At 43.4% G+C, this 15,097-nt stretch overlaps 1 protein-coding gene across 1 annotated transcript in view; it reads left to right on the top strand.

Annotated features, from left to right (window-relative positions):
* Positions 1-10,326, top strand: part of LOC135529338 (protein phosphatase 1 regulatory subunit 14B-like) — a 65,749-nt gene extending 55,423 nt beyond the window's left edge. Inside the window, exons 2-3 of the mRNA XM_064958122.1 lie at positions 7,041-7,157; positions 9,216-10,326. Of these exons, the coding sequence (XP_064814194.1) occupies positions 7,041-7,157; positions 9,216-9,284 (186 nt within the window). The 3' untranslated portion in view covers positions 9,285-10,326. The remainder of the gene's footprint in view (positions 1-7,040; positions 7,158-9,215) is intronic.
* The last annotated feature ends 4,771 nt before the right edge of the window (positions 10,327-15,097 follow it).

Raw genomic sequence — 15,097 nt, 5'->3', positions numbered from 1 at the left:
TGGTGTCTATACTAGGGCTGATACCTGTATCTTTATGGTGTCTATACTAGGGCTGATACCTGTATCTTTATGGTGTCTATACTAGGGCTGATACCTGTATCTTTATGGTGTCTATACTAGGGCTGGTACCTGTATCTTTATGGTGTCTATACTAGGGCTGGTACCTGTATCTTTATGGTGTCTATACTAGGGCTGATACCTGTATCTTTATGGTGTCTATACTAGGGCTGATACCTGTATCTTTATGGTGTCTACACTAGGTCTGATACCTGTATCTTTATGGTGTCTGTACTAGGGCTGATACCTGTATCTGTATGGTGTCTATACTTGGGCTGATACCTGTATCTTCATGGTGTCTATACTAGGGCTGGTACCTGTATCTTTATGGTGTCTATACTAGGGCTGGTACCTGTATCTTTATGGTGTCTACACTAGGGCTGATACCTGTATCTTTATGGTGTCTATACTAGGGCTGGTACCTGTATCTTTATGGTGTCTATACTAGGGCTGGTACCTGTATCTTTATGGTGTCTGTATCTTTATGGTGTCTATACTAGGGCTGGTACCTGTATCTTTATGGTGTCTATACTAGGGCTGGTACCTGTATCTTTATGGTGTCTACACTAGGGCTGATACCTGTATCTTTATGGTGTCTGTATCTTTATGGTGTCTATACTAGGGCTGGTACCTGTATCTTTATGGTGTCTATACGATGGCTGATACCTGTATCTTTATGGTGTCTACACTAGGGCTGATACCTGTATCTTTATGGTGTCTATATCTTTATGGTGTCTATACTAGGGCTGATACCTGTATCTTTATGGTGTCTATACTAGGGCTGGTACCTGTATCTTTATGGTGTCTATACTAGGGCTGATACCTGTATCTTCATGGTGTCTATACTAGGGCTGGTACCTGTATCTGTATGGTGTCTATACTAGGGCTGGTACCTGTATCTTCATGGTGTCTATACTAGGGCTGATACCTGTATCTTTATGGTGTCTATACTAGGGCTGGTACCTGTATCTTTATGGTGTCTGTATCTTTATGGTGTCTATACTAGGGCTGATACCTGTATCTTTATGGTGTCTATACTAGGGCTGATACCTGTATCTGTATGGTGTCTATACTAGGGCTGGTACCTGTATCTTTATGGTGTCTGTATCTTTATGGTGTCTATACTAGGGCTGATACCTGTATCTGTATGGTGTCTATACTAGGGCTGGTACCTGTATCTTTATGGTGTCTATACTAGGGCTGGTACCTGTATCTTTATGGTGTCTGTATCTTTATGGTGTCTATACTAGGGCTGATACCTGTATCTTTATGGTGTCTACACTAGGGCTGGTACCTGTATCTTCATGGTGTCTATACTAGGGCTGGTACCTGTATCTTTATGGTGTCTATACTAGGGCTGATACCTGTATCTTTATGGTGTCTATACTAGGGCTGATACCTGTATCTTTATGGTGTCTACACTAGGGCTGATACCTGTATCTTTATGGTGTCTGTATCTTTATGGTGTCTATACTAGGGCTGATACCTGTATCTGTATGGTGTCTGTATCTTTATGGTGTCTATACTAGGGCTGATACCTGTATCTTTATGGTGTCTGTATCTTTATGGTGTCTACACTAGGGCTGATACCTGTATCTTTATGGTGTCTGTATCTTTATGGTGTCTATACTAGGGCTGATACCTGTATCTTTATGGTGTCTATACCAGGGCTGATACAGACACCAGGATGCTCTCGATTGTGCATCTGTAGAAGTTTGTGAGTGCTTTCGGTGACAAGCCAAATTTCTTCAGCCTCCTGAGGTTGAAGAGGCTCTACTGCGCCTTCTTCACAATGCTGTCTGTGTGGGTGGACCAATTCAGTTTGTCTGTGATGTCTACGCCGAGGAACTTAAAACTTGCTACTCTCTCCACTACTGTTCCATCTATGTGGATAGGGGGTGCTCCCTCTGCTGTTTCCTGAAGTCCACAATCATTTCCTTTGTTTGTTGACGTTGAATGTGAGGGTATTTTCCTGACACCACACTCCGAGGGCCCTCACCTCCTCCCTGTAGGCCGTCTCGTCGTTGTTGGTAATCAAGCCTACCACTGTAGTGTCATCAGCAAACTTGCTGATTGAGTTGGAGGTGTGCGTGGCCACGCAGTCTTGGGTGAACAGGGAGTACAGGAGAGGGCTCAGAACGCACCCTTGTGGGGCCCCAGTGTTGAGCATCAGCTGGGTGGAGATGTTGTTACCTACCCTCACCACCTGGGGGCGGCCTGTCAGGAAGTCCAGTACCCAGCTGCACAGGGCGGGGTCGAGACCCAGGGTCTCGAGCTTGATGGCGAGTTTGGAGGGTACTATGGTGTTAAATGCTGAGCTGTAGTCGATGAACAGCATTCTCACATAGGTATTCCTCTTCTGTGTCTGTGTCTGTGTGTCTGTGTGTGTGTAACACCTAGTGTCGTGGAGAGAACTACACCACCTGTCCTCGACAACACTAGACCATGACAACTACACCACAGTTGAAGTCGGAAGTTTACATACACCTTAGCCAAATACATTTAAACTCAGTTTTTCAAAATTCCTGACATTTTATCCTAGTAAAAATTCCCTGTCTTAGGTCAGTTAGGATCACCACCATTTTAATAACGTGAAATGTCAGAATAATAGTAAAGAGAATGATTTAGTTCAGCTTTTATTTATTTCATCACATTTCCAGTGGGTCAGAAGTTTACATTCACTGAATTAGTATTTGGTAGCATTGCCTTTAAATTGTTTAACTTGGGTCAAACATTTCGGGTAGCCTTCCACAAGCTTCCCACAATAAGTTGGGCGAATTTTGGCTCATTCCTCCTGGTGTAACTGAGTCAGGTTTGTAGAACTCCTTGCGCGCACACACTTTTTCAGTTCTGCCCACACATTCTTTGATAAGGTTGAGGTCAGGGCTTTGTGATGGCCACTCCAATACCTTGACTTTGTTGTCCTTAAGCCATTTTGCCACAACTTTGGAAGTATGCCTGGGGTCATTGTCCATAAAGAAGACCCATTTGCGACCAAGCTTTAATTTCCTGACTGATGTCTTGAGATGTTGCATCAATGTATCCACGTAATTTTCCTACCTCATGATGCCATCTATTTTGTGAAGTGCACCAGTCCCTCCTGCAGCAAAGCAGCCCCACAACATGATGCTGCCACCCCCGTGCTTCACGGTTGGGACGGTGTTCTTCGGCTAGCAAGCCTCCCCCTTTTTCCTCCAAAAATAACGATGGTCATTATGGCCAAACAGTTCTATTTTTGTTTCATCAGACCAGAGGACATTTTTCCACAAAAGTACGATCTTTGTCTCCATGTGCAGTTGCAATCCGTAATCTGGCTTTTTTTATGGCGGTTTTGGAGGAGTGGCTTCTTCCTCACTGAGCGGCCTTTCAGGTTATGTCGATATAGGACTCGTTTTACTGTGAATATAGATACTTTGTACCGGTTTCCTCCAGCATCTTTACAATGTCCTCTGCTGTTGTTCTGGGATTGATTTGCACTTTTCACACCAAAATACGTTCATCTCTAGGAGACAGAACACGTCTCCTTCCTGAGCGGTATGATGGCTGCGTGGTCCCATGGTGTTTATACTTGCGTACTATTGTTTGTACAGATGAACTTGGTACCTTCAGGCATTTGAAAATTGCTCCCAAGGATGAACCAGACTTGTGGAGGTCTACATTTTATTTTCTGAGGTCTTGGCTGATTTCTTTTGATTTTCCCATGATGTCAAGCAAAGAGGCACTGGGTTTGATGGTAGGCCTTGAAATACATCCACAGGTACACCTCCAATTGACTCAAATTATGTCAATTAGCCTATCAGAACCTTCTAAAGCCATGACATCATTTTCTGGAATTTTCCAAGCTGTTTACAGGCACAGTCAACTTAGTGTATGTAAACTTCTGACCCACTGGAATTGGGATACAGTGAATTATAAGTTAAATAATCTGTCTGTAAACAATTGTTGGAAAAATTACTTGTGTCACGCACAAACTAGATGTACTAACCGACTTTCCAAAACTATAGTTTGTTAACAAGACATTTGTGGAGTGGTTGAAAAACAAGTTTTAATGACTTCAACCTAAGTGTATGTTGACTTCCAACTTCAACTGTATATAATGGGCTATTTAAAGTTAGCCTAGGGGCCAACCCAATGACAACTACACTACTTAATGGGCTATTTAAAGTTAGCCTAGGGGCCAACCCAATGACAAATACACTACTTAATGGGCTATTTAAAGTTAGCCTAGGGGCCAACCCAATGACAACTACACTACTTAATGGGCTATTTAAAGTTAGCCTAGGGGCCAACCCAATGACAACTACACTACTTAATGGGCTATTTAAAGTTAGCCTAGGGGCCAACCCAATGACGGCTAGACACTAAGAATGTGTCGGTAAGTGTCTCAAATGACAGCCTGGTCCCCACAGCTTCTTCTGGACAGTGCCTCTTTTTTTTACATCACATGACCTCTGATGTCGTTCTAGGAAAAGATCTGTGGACTTTCTAAACTTAATGTATTATAATAATATTTAACTTAGTAGTCACTTTAAACAGCAACATTGTGTCTAAAAAAACGGAGTCTGGTACTTAAAAGAAACATTTTGTTGGTTGTTGCTGATATAGGATGGCTGAAACAACATTGAAACAACATTGAAACAACATTGAAATGACATTGAAGAATGGCTACGATGCATAAAGATGGAGGAATTCAGATATGACGTTAATGTTTTTAAACTACGCGCTCAATGTGGTTCAATGTGGCTCAATATGGTTCAATGTGGCCTCTTACACTTATGGTGGCGCTATTTCATTTTTGGAAGAAAAACGTTCCCGTTTTAAACAAGATATTTTGTCACAAAAAGATGCTCGACTATGCATATAATTGCTACTGTTCGAAAGAAAACACTCTGACGTGTCCAGAAATACAAATATCTTCTCTGTGCGTGCCCTTTAACGTGAGCTTCAGGCAAAACCAAGATGACTTGGCATCCAGGAAATGACAAGGATTTTTGAGGCTCTGTCTTTCATGATCTCCTTATATGGCTGTGAACGCAAGAGGAATGAGTCTGCCCTTTCTGTCGTTTCCCCAAGGTGTCTGCAGCATTGTGACGTATTTGTAGGCAGATCGTTGGAAGATTGACCATAAGAGACCACATTTACCACGTGTCCGCCCGGTGTCCTGCGCGAAATTGGTGCGCAAAAGTCACCTGCCAGTATTTTTCCATGGGGCACAGAGAGAGAAGCAAGCTTCCACGAACTGCATGTCAATGAAGAGATATGTGAAAAAACACCTTGAGGATTGATTCCAAACGTTTGCCATGTTTCGGTCGATATTATGTAGTTAATCCGGAAAAAGTTTCACGTTGTAGGTGACTGCATTTTCGGTTCGTTTCGGTAGCCAGGCGCAATGTAGAAAACGGAACGATTTCTCCTACACACAGACGCTTTCAGGAAACACTGCGCATTTGGTATGTGGCTGGGAGTCTCCTCATTGAAAACATCAGAAGCTCTTCAAAGGTAAATGATTTTATTTATTTGGTTATCTGGCTTTTGTGAAAATGTTGCGTGCTACATGCTACACAAAATGCTATGCTAGCTTTGCATACTCTTACACAAATTAGTCAATTTCTATGGTTCAAAAGCATATTTTGAAAATCTGAGATGACAGTGTTGTTAAGAAAAGGCTAAGCTTGAGAGCAAACATTATTTTAATTTTATTTGCGATTTTCAGAAATCGTTAACGTTGCGTTATGCTAATGAGCCTGAGGCTTAGTCACAATCCGGATCCGGGATGGGGAGTTTCAAGAGGCTAGGGGCCAACCCAATGACGGCTAGACACTAAGAATGTGTCGGTAAGTGTCTCAAATGACAGCCTGGTCCCCACAGCTTCTTCTGGACAGTGCCTCTTTTTTTTACATCACATGACCTCTGATGTCGTTCTAGGAAAAGATCTGTGGACTTTCTAAACTTAATGTATTATAATAATATTTAACTTAGTAGTCACTTTAAACAGCAACATTGTGTCTAAAGAAACGGAGTCTGGTACTTAAAAGAAACATTTTGTTGGTTGTTGCTGATTTAGGATGGCTGAAACAACATTGAAACAACATTGAAATGACATTGAAGAATGGCTACGATGCATAAAGATGGAGGAATTCAGATATGACGTTATTGTTTTTAAACTACGGCTCTCAATGTGGTTCAATGTGGCTCAATATGGTTCAATATGGCTTAATATGGTTCAATGTGGCTCAATATGGTTCAATGTGGCTCAATATGGTTCAATGTGGCTCAATATGGTTCAATGTGGATCAATATGGTTCAATGTGGCTCAATATGGTTCATTATGGTTCAATGTGGCTCAATATGGTTCAATGTGGTTCAATGTGGCTCAATATGGTTCAATGTGGATCAATATGGTTCAATGTGGCTCAATATGGTTCATTATGGTTCAATGTTGCTCAATATGGTTCATTGTGGTTCAATGTTGCTCAATATGGTTCAATGTGGTTCAATGTGGTTCAATGTTGCTCAATATGGTTCAATGTGTTTCAATGTGGCTCAATATGGTTCAATGTGGCTCAATATGGTTCAATATGGTTCAATGTTGCTCAATATGGCTCAATGTGGTTCAATATGTTTCAATATGGTTCAATGTTGCTCAATATGGCTTAATATGGCTCAATGTTGCTCAATATGGTTCAATGTGACAATAAATCAGCACAAATCAACCCTTTTTTGTGTGGCTTTTTCTAAAACGCTGCCGTCTTGGAAACAGAATTGGGATCATGTCTACTCTGCGATTGACGTCACGACCTAAGAGTAATGCAGACCAATGTACAATACAACGATCTACTTAGGCAACAAGGCATTTGTTGTAAATACAATGGGGGGGGGGTACCACCATCTTATGCACCTCCTGAATCCTCTTGTCGACTCGCAGATCTACTTCCATTTCACTGGTTTCTCATCCCTCTATCCTCTTCTCTCCTCTATTTCAGGAAGAGGCTATACCAGAGTTGGAGATAGATGTGGATGAGCTGCTGGACATGCCTAGTGATGATGACCGAGGAGCCAGAGTTAAAGATCTCCTGGTAGACTGTTACAAACCTACTGAGGTACGTCAGGCCTTTCTGCAATAATATATTCCTCATGCCGCTGTTGAATCGGGGGGTCATGTATTTTAGGGTTTTGAACCCCAGGAAGAGTAGCTGCTCCCTAGCTAATGGGGTTCCTAATCAACCAAACATTCTCCCTTCCTTAGCCAGGGCCACACACAACCCCTAGCACTTCTCCCTAGACATTGTCCTTGAGCTGATTCTAATATTTACCTGGTTTATAAAATGAATCAAGTTAGTTACAACTGTGGATGGAGTTAAAACCTACAGGAGGGTATCTCTCCAGGAACAGGGTTGGAGTTAAAACCTACAGGAGGGTCTCTCTCCAGGAACGGGGTTGGAGTTAAAACCTACAGGAGGGTCTCTCTCCAGGAACAGGGTTGGAGAGCCCTGCCCTAGAGACAGTTGTTTCTAACGGTGTGTTTTGTCCCTCTTCCCTCCCTGTAGGATGTTGTTTCTAACGGTGTGTTTTGTCCCTCTTCCCTCCCTGTAGGATGTTGTTTCTAACGGTGTGTTTTGTCCCTCTTCCCTCCCTGTAGGATGTTGTTTCTAACGGTGTGTTTTGTCCCTCTTCCCTCCCTGTAGGATGTTGTTACTCACGGTGTGTTTTGTCCCTCTTCCCTCCCTGTAGGATGTTGTTACTCACGGTGTGTTTTGTCCCTCTTCCCTCCCTGTAGGATGTTGTTTCTAACGGTGTGTTTTGTCCCTCTTCCCTCCCTGTAGGATGTTGTTACTAATGGTGTGTTTTGTCCCTCTTCCCTCCCTGTAGGATGTTGTTACTCACGGTGTGTTTTGTCCCTCTTCCCTCCCTGTAGGATGTTGTTACTAACGGTGTGTTTTGTCCCTCTTCCCTCCCTGTAGGATGTTGTTACTAACGGTGTGTTTTGTCCCTCTTCCCTCCCTGTAGGATGTTGTTACTAACGGTGTGTTTTGTCCCTCTTCCCTCCCTGTAGGATGTTGTTACTCACGGTGTGTTTTGTCCCTCTTCCCTCCCTGTAGGATGTTGTTTTTGTCCCTCTTCCCTCCCTGTAGGATGTTGTTTTGTCCCTCTTCCCTCCCTGTAGGATGTTGTTTTGTCCCTCTTCCCTCCCTGTAGGATGTTGTTTTGTCCCTCTTCCCTCCCTGTAGGATGTTGTTTTGTCCCTATTCTCTCCCTGTAGGATGTTGTTTTGTCCCTCTTCCCTCCCTGTAGGATGTTGTTTTGTCCCTCTTCCCTCCCTGTAGGATGTTGTTTTGTCCCTCTTCCCTCCCTGTAGGATGTTGTTTTGTGTGTTTTGTCCCTCTTCCTCCCTGTAGTTGTTATGTTGTTTTGTCCCTCTTCCCTCCCTGTAGGATGTTGTTTTGTCCCTCTTCCCTCCCTGTAGGATGTTGTTTTGTCCCTCTTCCCTCCCTGTAGGATGTTGTTTTGTCCCTCTTCCCTCCCTGTAGGATGTTGTTTTGTCCCTATTCTCTCCCTGTAGGATGTTGTTTCTAACAGTGTGTTTTGTCCCTCTTCCCTCCCTGTAGGATGTTGTTACTCACGGTGTGTTTTGTCCCTCTTCCCTCCCTGTAGGATGTTGTTACTAACAGTGTGTTTTGTCCCTCTTCCCTCCCTGTAGGATGTTGTTTCTAACGGTGTGTTTTGTCCCTCTTCCCTCCCTGTAGGATGTTGTTTCTAACGGTGTGTTTTGTCCCTCTTCCCTCCCTGTAGGATGTTGTTTCTAACGGTGTGTTTTGTCCCTCTTCCCTCCCTGTAGGATGTTGTTTCTAACAGTGTGTTTTGTCCCTCTTCCCTCCCTGTAGGATGTTGTTACTCACGGTGTGTTTTGTCCCTCTTCCCTCCCTGTAGGATGTTGTTTCTAACAGTGTGTTTTGTCCCTCTTCCCTCCCTGTAGGATGTTGTTACTCACGGTGTGTTTTGTCCCTCTTTCCTCCCTGTAGGATGTTGTTTCTAACGGTGTGTTTTGTCCCTCTTCCCTCCCTGTAGGATGTTGTTTCTAACGGTGTGTTTTGTCCCTCTTCTCTCCCACTAGGATGTTGTTTCTAACGGTGTGTTTTGTCCCTCTTCTCTCCCTGTAGGACTTTGTGTCTGATCTGCTGGATAAGATTCGTGGCATGCAGAAACTCACCACCCCCCAGAAGAAATAACCTCACCCCTTTCTCCTCCCTCAGCCCAAATGGCCTTCCCCCAACCCCAGCCTCACCCAACTGAAGAAATAGGAGCTTTGCCTCCTCAGAGATGGCGGGAGGAGGAGGAGGAGGAGAAGAGAGTGGAGTAGAGGGACGAAGATAAAGAGAAGAGAGGGTGGAAGAGGAGGAGAGAAGATTGAAGCAGCCAATCAGATCTAAGCAGGGCTCATGATGTCCTATCCTGTGGTTTTATTTTAATGTTTTATTTAGTTTAATCTTATTTTTAGTTTTTTTAAAGGGGTTTTGTATTGTTGTTAAATGATCAATGGATCTGTGCTATTTCTCATGTTAATGTGATGCCAGTGAACATAGCATACTATAATGTGGCTGTACGTTTAGTAGTGCTGGGTTTTAGTTCCAAATGGTAACTTATCATTTATAGTCCACTACTTCTAACCAGGGCTCTGGTTGTGGACTAGGTGATAGGGAGCCATTTTGGCTCTGATTGTGGACTAGGTGATAGGGAGCCATTTTGGCTCTGGTTGTGGACTGGTTGATAGGGAGCCATTTTGGCTCTGGTTGTGGACTCGGTGATAGGGAGCCATTTTGGCTCTGATTGTGGACTGGGTGATAGGGAGCCATTTTGGCTCTGGTTGTGGACTAGGTGATAGGGAGCCATTTTGGCTCTGATTGTGGACTGGGTGATAGGGAGCCATTTTGGCTCTGGTTGTGGACTGGGTGATTGGGAGCCATTTTGGCTCTGGTTGTGGACTAGGTGATTAGGAGCCATTTTGGCTCTGGTTGTGGACTAGGTGATTGGGAGCCATTTTGGCTCTGGTTGTGGACTAGGTGATTGGGAGCCATTTTGGCTCTGGTTGTGGACTAGGTGATAGGGAGCCATTTTGGCTCTGGTTGTGGACTAGGTGATTGGGAGCCATTTTGGCTCTGGTTGTGGACTAGGTGATAGAGAGCCATTTTGGCTCTGGTTGTGGACTAGGTGATTGGGAGCCATTTTGGCTCTGGTTGTGGACTAGGTGATTGGGAGCCATTTTGGCTCTGGTTGTGGTGATTGGGAGCTAGGTGATTGGGAGCCATTTTGGCTCTGGTTGTGGACTAGGTGATAGGGAGCCATTTTGGCTCTGGTTGTGGACTAGGTGATTGGGAGCCATTTTGGCTCTGGTTGTGGACTAGGTGATAGGGAGCCATTTTGGCTCTGGTTGTGGACTAGGTGATTGGGAGCCATTTTGGCTCTGGTTGTGGACTAGGTGATAGGGAGCCATTTTGGCTCTGATTGTGGACTGGGTGATAGGGAGCCATTTTGGCTCTGGTTGTGGACTGGGTGATTGGGAGCCATTTTGGTTCTGGTTGTGGACTAGGTGATTAGGAGCCATTTTGGCTCTGGTTGTGGACTAGGTGATTGGGAGCCATTTTGGCTCTGGTTGTGGACTAGGTGATTGGGAGCCATTTTGGCTCTGGTTGTGGACTAGGTGATTGGGAGCCATTTTGGCTCTGGTTGTGGACTAGGTGATAGGGAGCCATTTTGGCTCTGGTTGTGGACTAGGTGATTAGGAGCCATTTTGGCTCTGGTTGTGGACTAGGTGATTGGGAGCCATTTTGGCTCTGGTTGTGGACTAGGTGATTAGGAGCCATTTTGGGACGTAACCTTTCGAGTTTTAGGACTGACTCGTGCGTATAATACAGTGTATACATTTAAATGTAATTTAGCCGATGCTCTTATCCAGAGCGACTTATAGGAGCGATTATGGTTAAGTGCCTTGCTCAAGGGCACATCGGCAGATTTTTCACCTAGTCGGATCGGGGATACAAACCAACAACCTTTCTGTTATTGGTCCAATGCTCTTAACCACTAGGATACCTGCTGCCCTATACGCAGCTCTGTGTGTGTTTAACGTGTGTGTGGTCTGGAACATACACACACACACACAGAGAGATACACACACACCGGGGGACTTGAACAAAGTGGCCCTGTTTCTTTCTAGCTCTATATTTCTCTTGTCTCTTTTTTTCTTCTTCTTCTTCTTCTTCTCTAAAACAGTTTCTTCTCTCTCACATAGTGTGCAGTCTAAGGGCTATTTTCAGTGAGGACTCATGGAGAGTTTTCAGTAGAGCAGTAAACCAATGAGGGGTGAGATGGGAGGAGGGAGTGAAGGCAGGGCAAGCAAAGGGAGAGGGGGGGGGGGGCACTGTAGTGGAAAACTATGGCTGTCTGGATGCTTTTATCCAAATAGCAACACACACACACACACACACACACACACACACACACACACACACACAGGAAACAGCAGTAACACAGTCACAGACCACAGCTGCTGCTCCTTCATGTTAATAGTGGCTCTCTCTCCAACAAACACACACATGGGAAGGGGGGGTGAAAAACCTAATCATCGAGAGATAAATAGAGCGACAGAGAGAGAGAGAGAGAGAGAGAATCAGAGGTCTTACCCTTCCTGGCTCACAAGGCCTCAGTGTTGCTTATCAGCTCTCTATCTGTCCTCACACACACACACACACACACACACACATCTTTCTATTTGGCCCTCTCTCCTTCCTTCTTCTCTCTCCATCCTTCTGCTCTCTCCTTCCTTCCTTCTTCTCTCTCCTTCCTTCCTTCTCTCTCCTTCCTTCTTCTCTCTCCTTCCTTCCTTCTCTCTCCTTCCTTCTTCTCTCTCCTTCCTTCTTCTCTCTCCTTCCTTCCTTCTCTCTCCTTCCTTCTTCTCTCTCCTTCCTTCCTTCTCTCTCCTTCCTTCTTCTCTCTCCTTCCTTCTTCTCTCTCCTTCCTTCTCTCTCTCCTTCCTTCCTTCTCTCTCCTTCCTTCTTCTCTCTCCTTCCTTCCTTCTCTCTCCTTCCTTCCTTCTCTCTCCTTCCTTCTCTCTCCTTCCTTCTCTCTCCTTCCTTCTTCTCTCTCCTTCCTTCTTCTCTCCTTCCTTCCTTCTCTCTCCTTCCTTCCTTCTCTCTCCTTCCTTCCTTCTCTCTCCTTCCTTCTTCTCTCTCCTTCCTTCTTCTCTCTCCCTTCCTTCTCTCTCTCCTTCCTTCCTTCTCTCTCCTTCCTTCTCTCTCTCCTTCCTTCCTTCCTCTCCTTCCTTCCTTCTCTCTCCTTCCTTCTCTCTCCTTCCTTCTCTCTCCTTCCTTCTCTCTCCTTCCTTCCTTCTCTCTCCTTCCTTCTTCTCTCTCCTTCCTTCTTCTCTCTCCTTCCATTCTATTTCCAACAATCATCTACACCGATGACACCTTCCCGCCCTCCATCTCTCTTTTTTTTTTAAATATATTTTTAATTAGGGCTCTATTCAATCCGCATCGTGGAAGTTCAGCTTTACAGCGTGTCTGAAAGGTGACGTTTCCGTGGAGACCTCATTCACCGGTAAAACTCAAGTCGGAAATGACCTTGACATTTCTATCACGGCGTTTAAGGTTTTTCCAGATCGAATAAAAAGCAGACTTTGCCTTTTGGCCTTTATTTATGTTACAAACCAAATAGAACGAGACTTTCATTTTTAATGGAACAATGTTTTTGTTTGTTGTTGTTGATGTTTCTCCTCTTTTTACAAAGGAGATCCTATTGTTGTTTAGAAAATAGGTCATCTATAGGTCACCTAGAGGTCATTTATATCTCTACACTGCATTCTTCAGATGCACATATCTATTCTAGGTCCATTTTTACTGTGTTTTATTATTATTGTTATTATTACTAAGCCTGGTGTGTGTCCCAAATGGCACCCTATTCCCTATATAGTGCACTACTTTAGACCAGAGCCCTATGGCACCCTATTCCCTATATAGTGCACTACTTTTGGCCAGAGCCCTATGTGGGCCCTGTGATAAGACTGCCGTCCTTTCCAGGGTGTACTTGTACATCTGCCTCACAGGACATGAAACAGGCTCATACGTTCTGACTCTGACATGGCGACTTACTTACCCATAAGTCTCTGGTCTAATGCAGTGCAGCGTGTAAGGGAATAAAGAAGCTATTTGAGACATAGCCCTGATAGACTGTTTGTTGGGTGTGTCGGACTTATTTTACTGTATGACAACTTGCAAAAAAAAAAAAATACAAAAAAAAAAAAGAAATATTTTATTGATTAAAAGAAATGCTGTTTTAGAAGTGATGTGTTTCTGGAGGAAAAGACGAACAAACTGAAAAACAAAAATGTAGCAGGGTCTTGTTATTTACCAATTTTGTTACACTTTTATGCAACTTTAATAAAAATATGTTGAAACGAATTGTGTGTGTGTGAGTGTGTGTGTATGTCCTTCAGAATGATGTGGATTTGTGTGTGTAACAACCAATTATGTGTATGTGTGTCATTGGGAACAGAACATGTATCACTGACATTGCAAATGGTTTTGTCGCCACCTGCAGGACATCTGTGGAATAATTATATCGTAAATAGAGCGCGCCAACAAAGACGTCATAACTAAGCCAAGATAGACTAGAGCCTTTTTCCAATGGCAGCAAACGAATCCGTGGGCAGAACGAGGAAGTAGGTGGGCGGAGCCTAGCGGTTATTTGCATATTTCCGTGAACTCCTATGTAAAGTGCGAATGCGCAAGAACTAATTTCGCCCTTACACTCCTTCTAAACAACGCATTTAAAAAAAAAACGTAGGTGATACAGTCTACAAAACGCAGTCCACTATGTTTATTAAAGATTCTAGTTTTGTAAACTGTATGGACATCAAATGTTTTATCAATGAGAATATTATCAGAACTTCATCAAAATCCATCTTCTCCCAGTGTCGGCTTCCTCTCATCACCATATTTCATAGTGAGTGGAAACGCCAACCGGATGCTTCACGTTTATACATCTGGTGAAATATCTGGCTCGTTGTTCTATCTGTGTCGTCCTAAAACCCGGAAAATGAGTTGCCCCTGGTTCGTTTCGTCATCCATATGGGGAAAGAACAGGGTTTCGGGAACAAACTCTGAAAATAAGGTCTGAGGTGAACACAGGATAAGGAGACTGCTATTATTATATACGTTCTGTTCTAAAAAATAATAGCAGTCAGTTAACATGAACTTTATGAATTATGACGCCTTTATGTGCTTTTTTAAAAATTACATACTTTTTATCCATTTTGAAGAATGTGACTTTAGCTGACATAATCTATCGTCGTTTATCCTAAAACCACAAAAAACGCCATTCATTTTCCCCATAGGAAAAAAATAAATAAATTGGACCAACTGTGGACATTTTGTTGGTCCCCTCAAGGTCAAATGCTATTTTCTTTTATTTATAGCGGCTTTAGGGTTAAGGTTAGAAACAGTGTTATGGTTAGGATTAGGGTTAGGAGCTAGGGTTAGTTTTAGGGTAAGGTTTAGGAGGTTAGGGTTTAGGAAAATAGGATTTTTAATGGGACTGAATCGTGTGTCCCCACAAAGTTAGTTGTTCAAGACTGTGTGTATTTGTATCCCAAAATAGCTTGGTTTTTCCAATGACAAATTCCGCTGCAAATGTCAATACAGTAGAATCGAATGAAATCAGTCAATAGCGGGATCCTCCCCTTCAGCTCTCTGGATCGCAACGAGGTCAAATCTTCAGATAAAAAAAAATACAATAATAATTTCACATCTAGATTTATAACTATATCCTATTTGTTATCATGTATATGCATAAATATACACAAATCCTCGAAAGCAAATGAGTTGACGTTTAAGGTGACGTTTAGGGGATTATATTATCTGGCCTGGGTTATCCCGGTAAGAGGAGTTTATAGGGGTGAAAAGTGATTGTACTCGTTTTTGAATCGAGCTGCGTGAATCAGGTGCCTCCGTTCAAAGCCCACGGTGAATTCAGCTCAAAGCTAAAGTAA

This window comes from Oncorhynchus masou, unplaced genomic scaffold (genome assembly GCF_036934945.1).
Source record: "Oncorhynchus masou masou isolate Uvic2021 unplaced genomic scaffold, UVic_Omas_1.1 unplaced_scaffold_1136, whole genome shotgun sequence".
Taxonomy (NCBI): Eukaryota; Metazoa; Chordata; class Actinopteri; order Salmoniformes; family Salmonidae; genus Oncorhynchus; species Oncorhynchus masou.
This window is presented reverse-complemented; position numbering and strand designations above follow the sequence as displayed.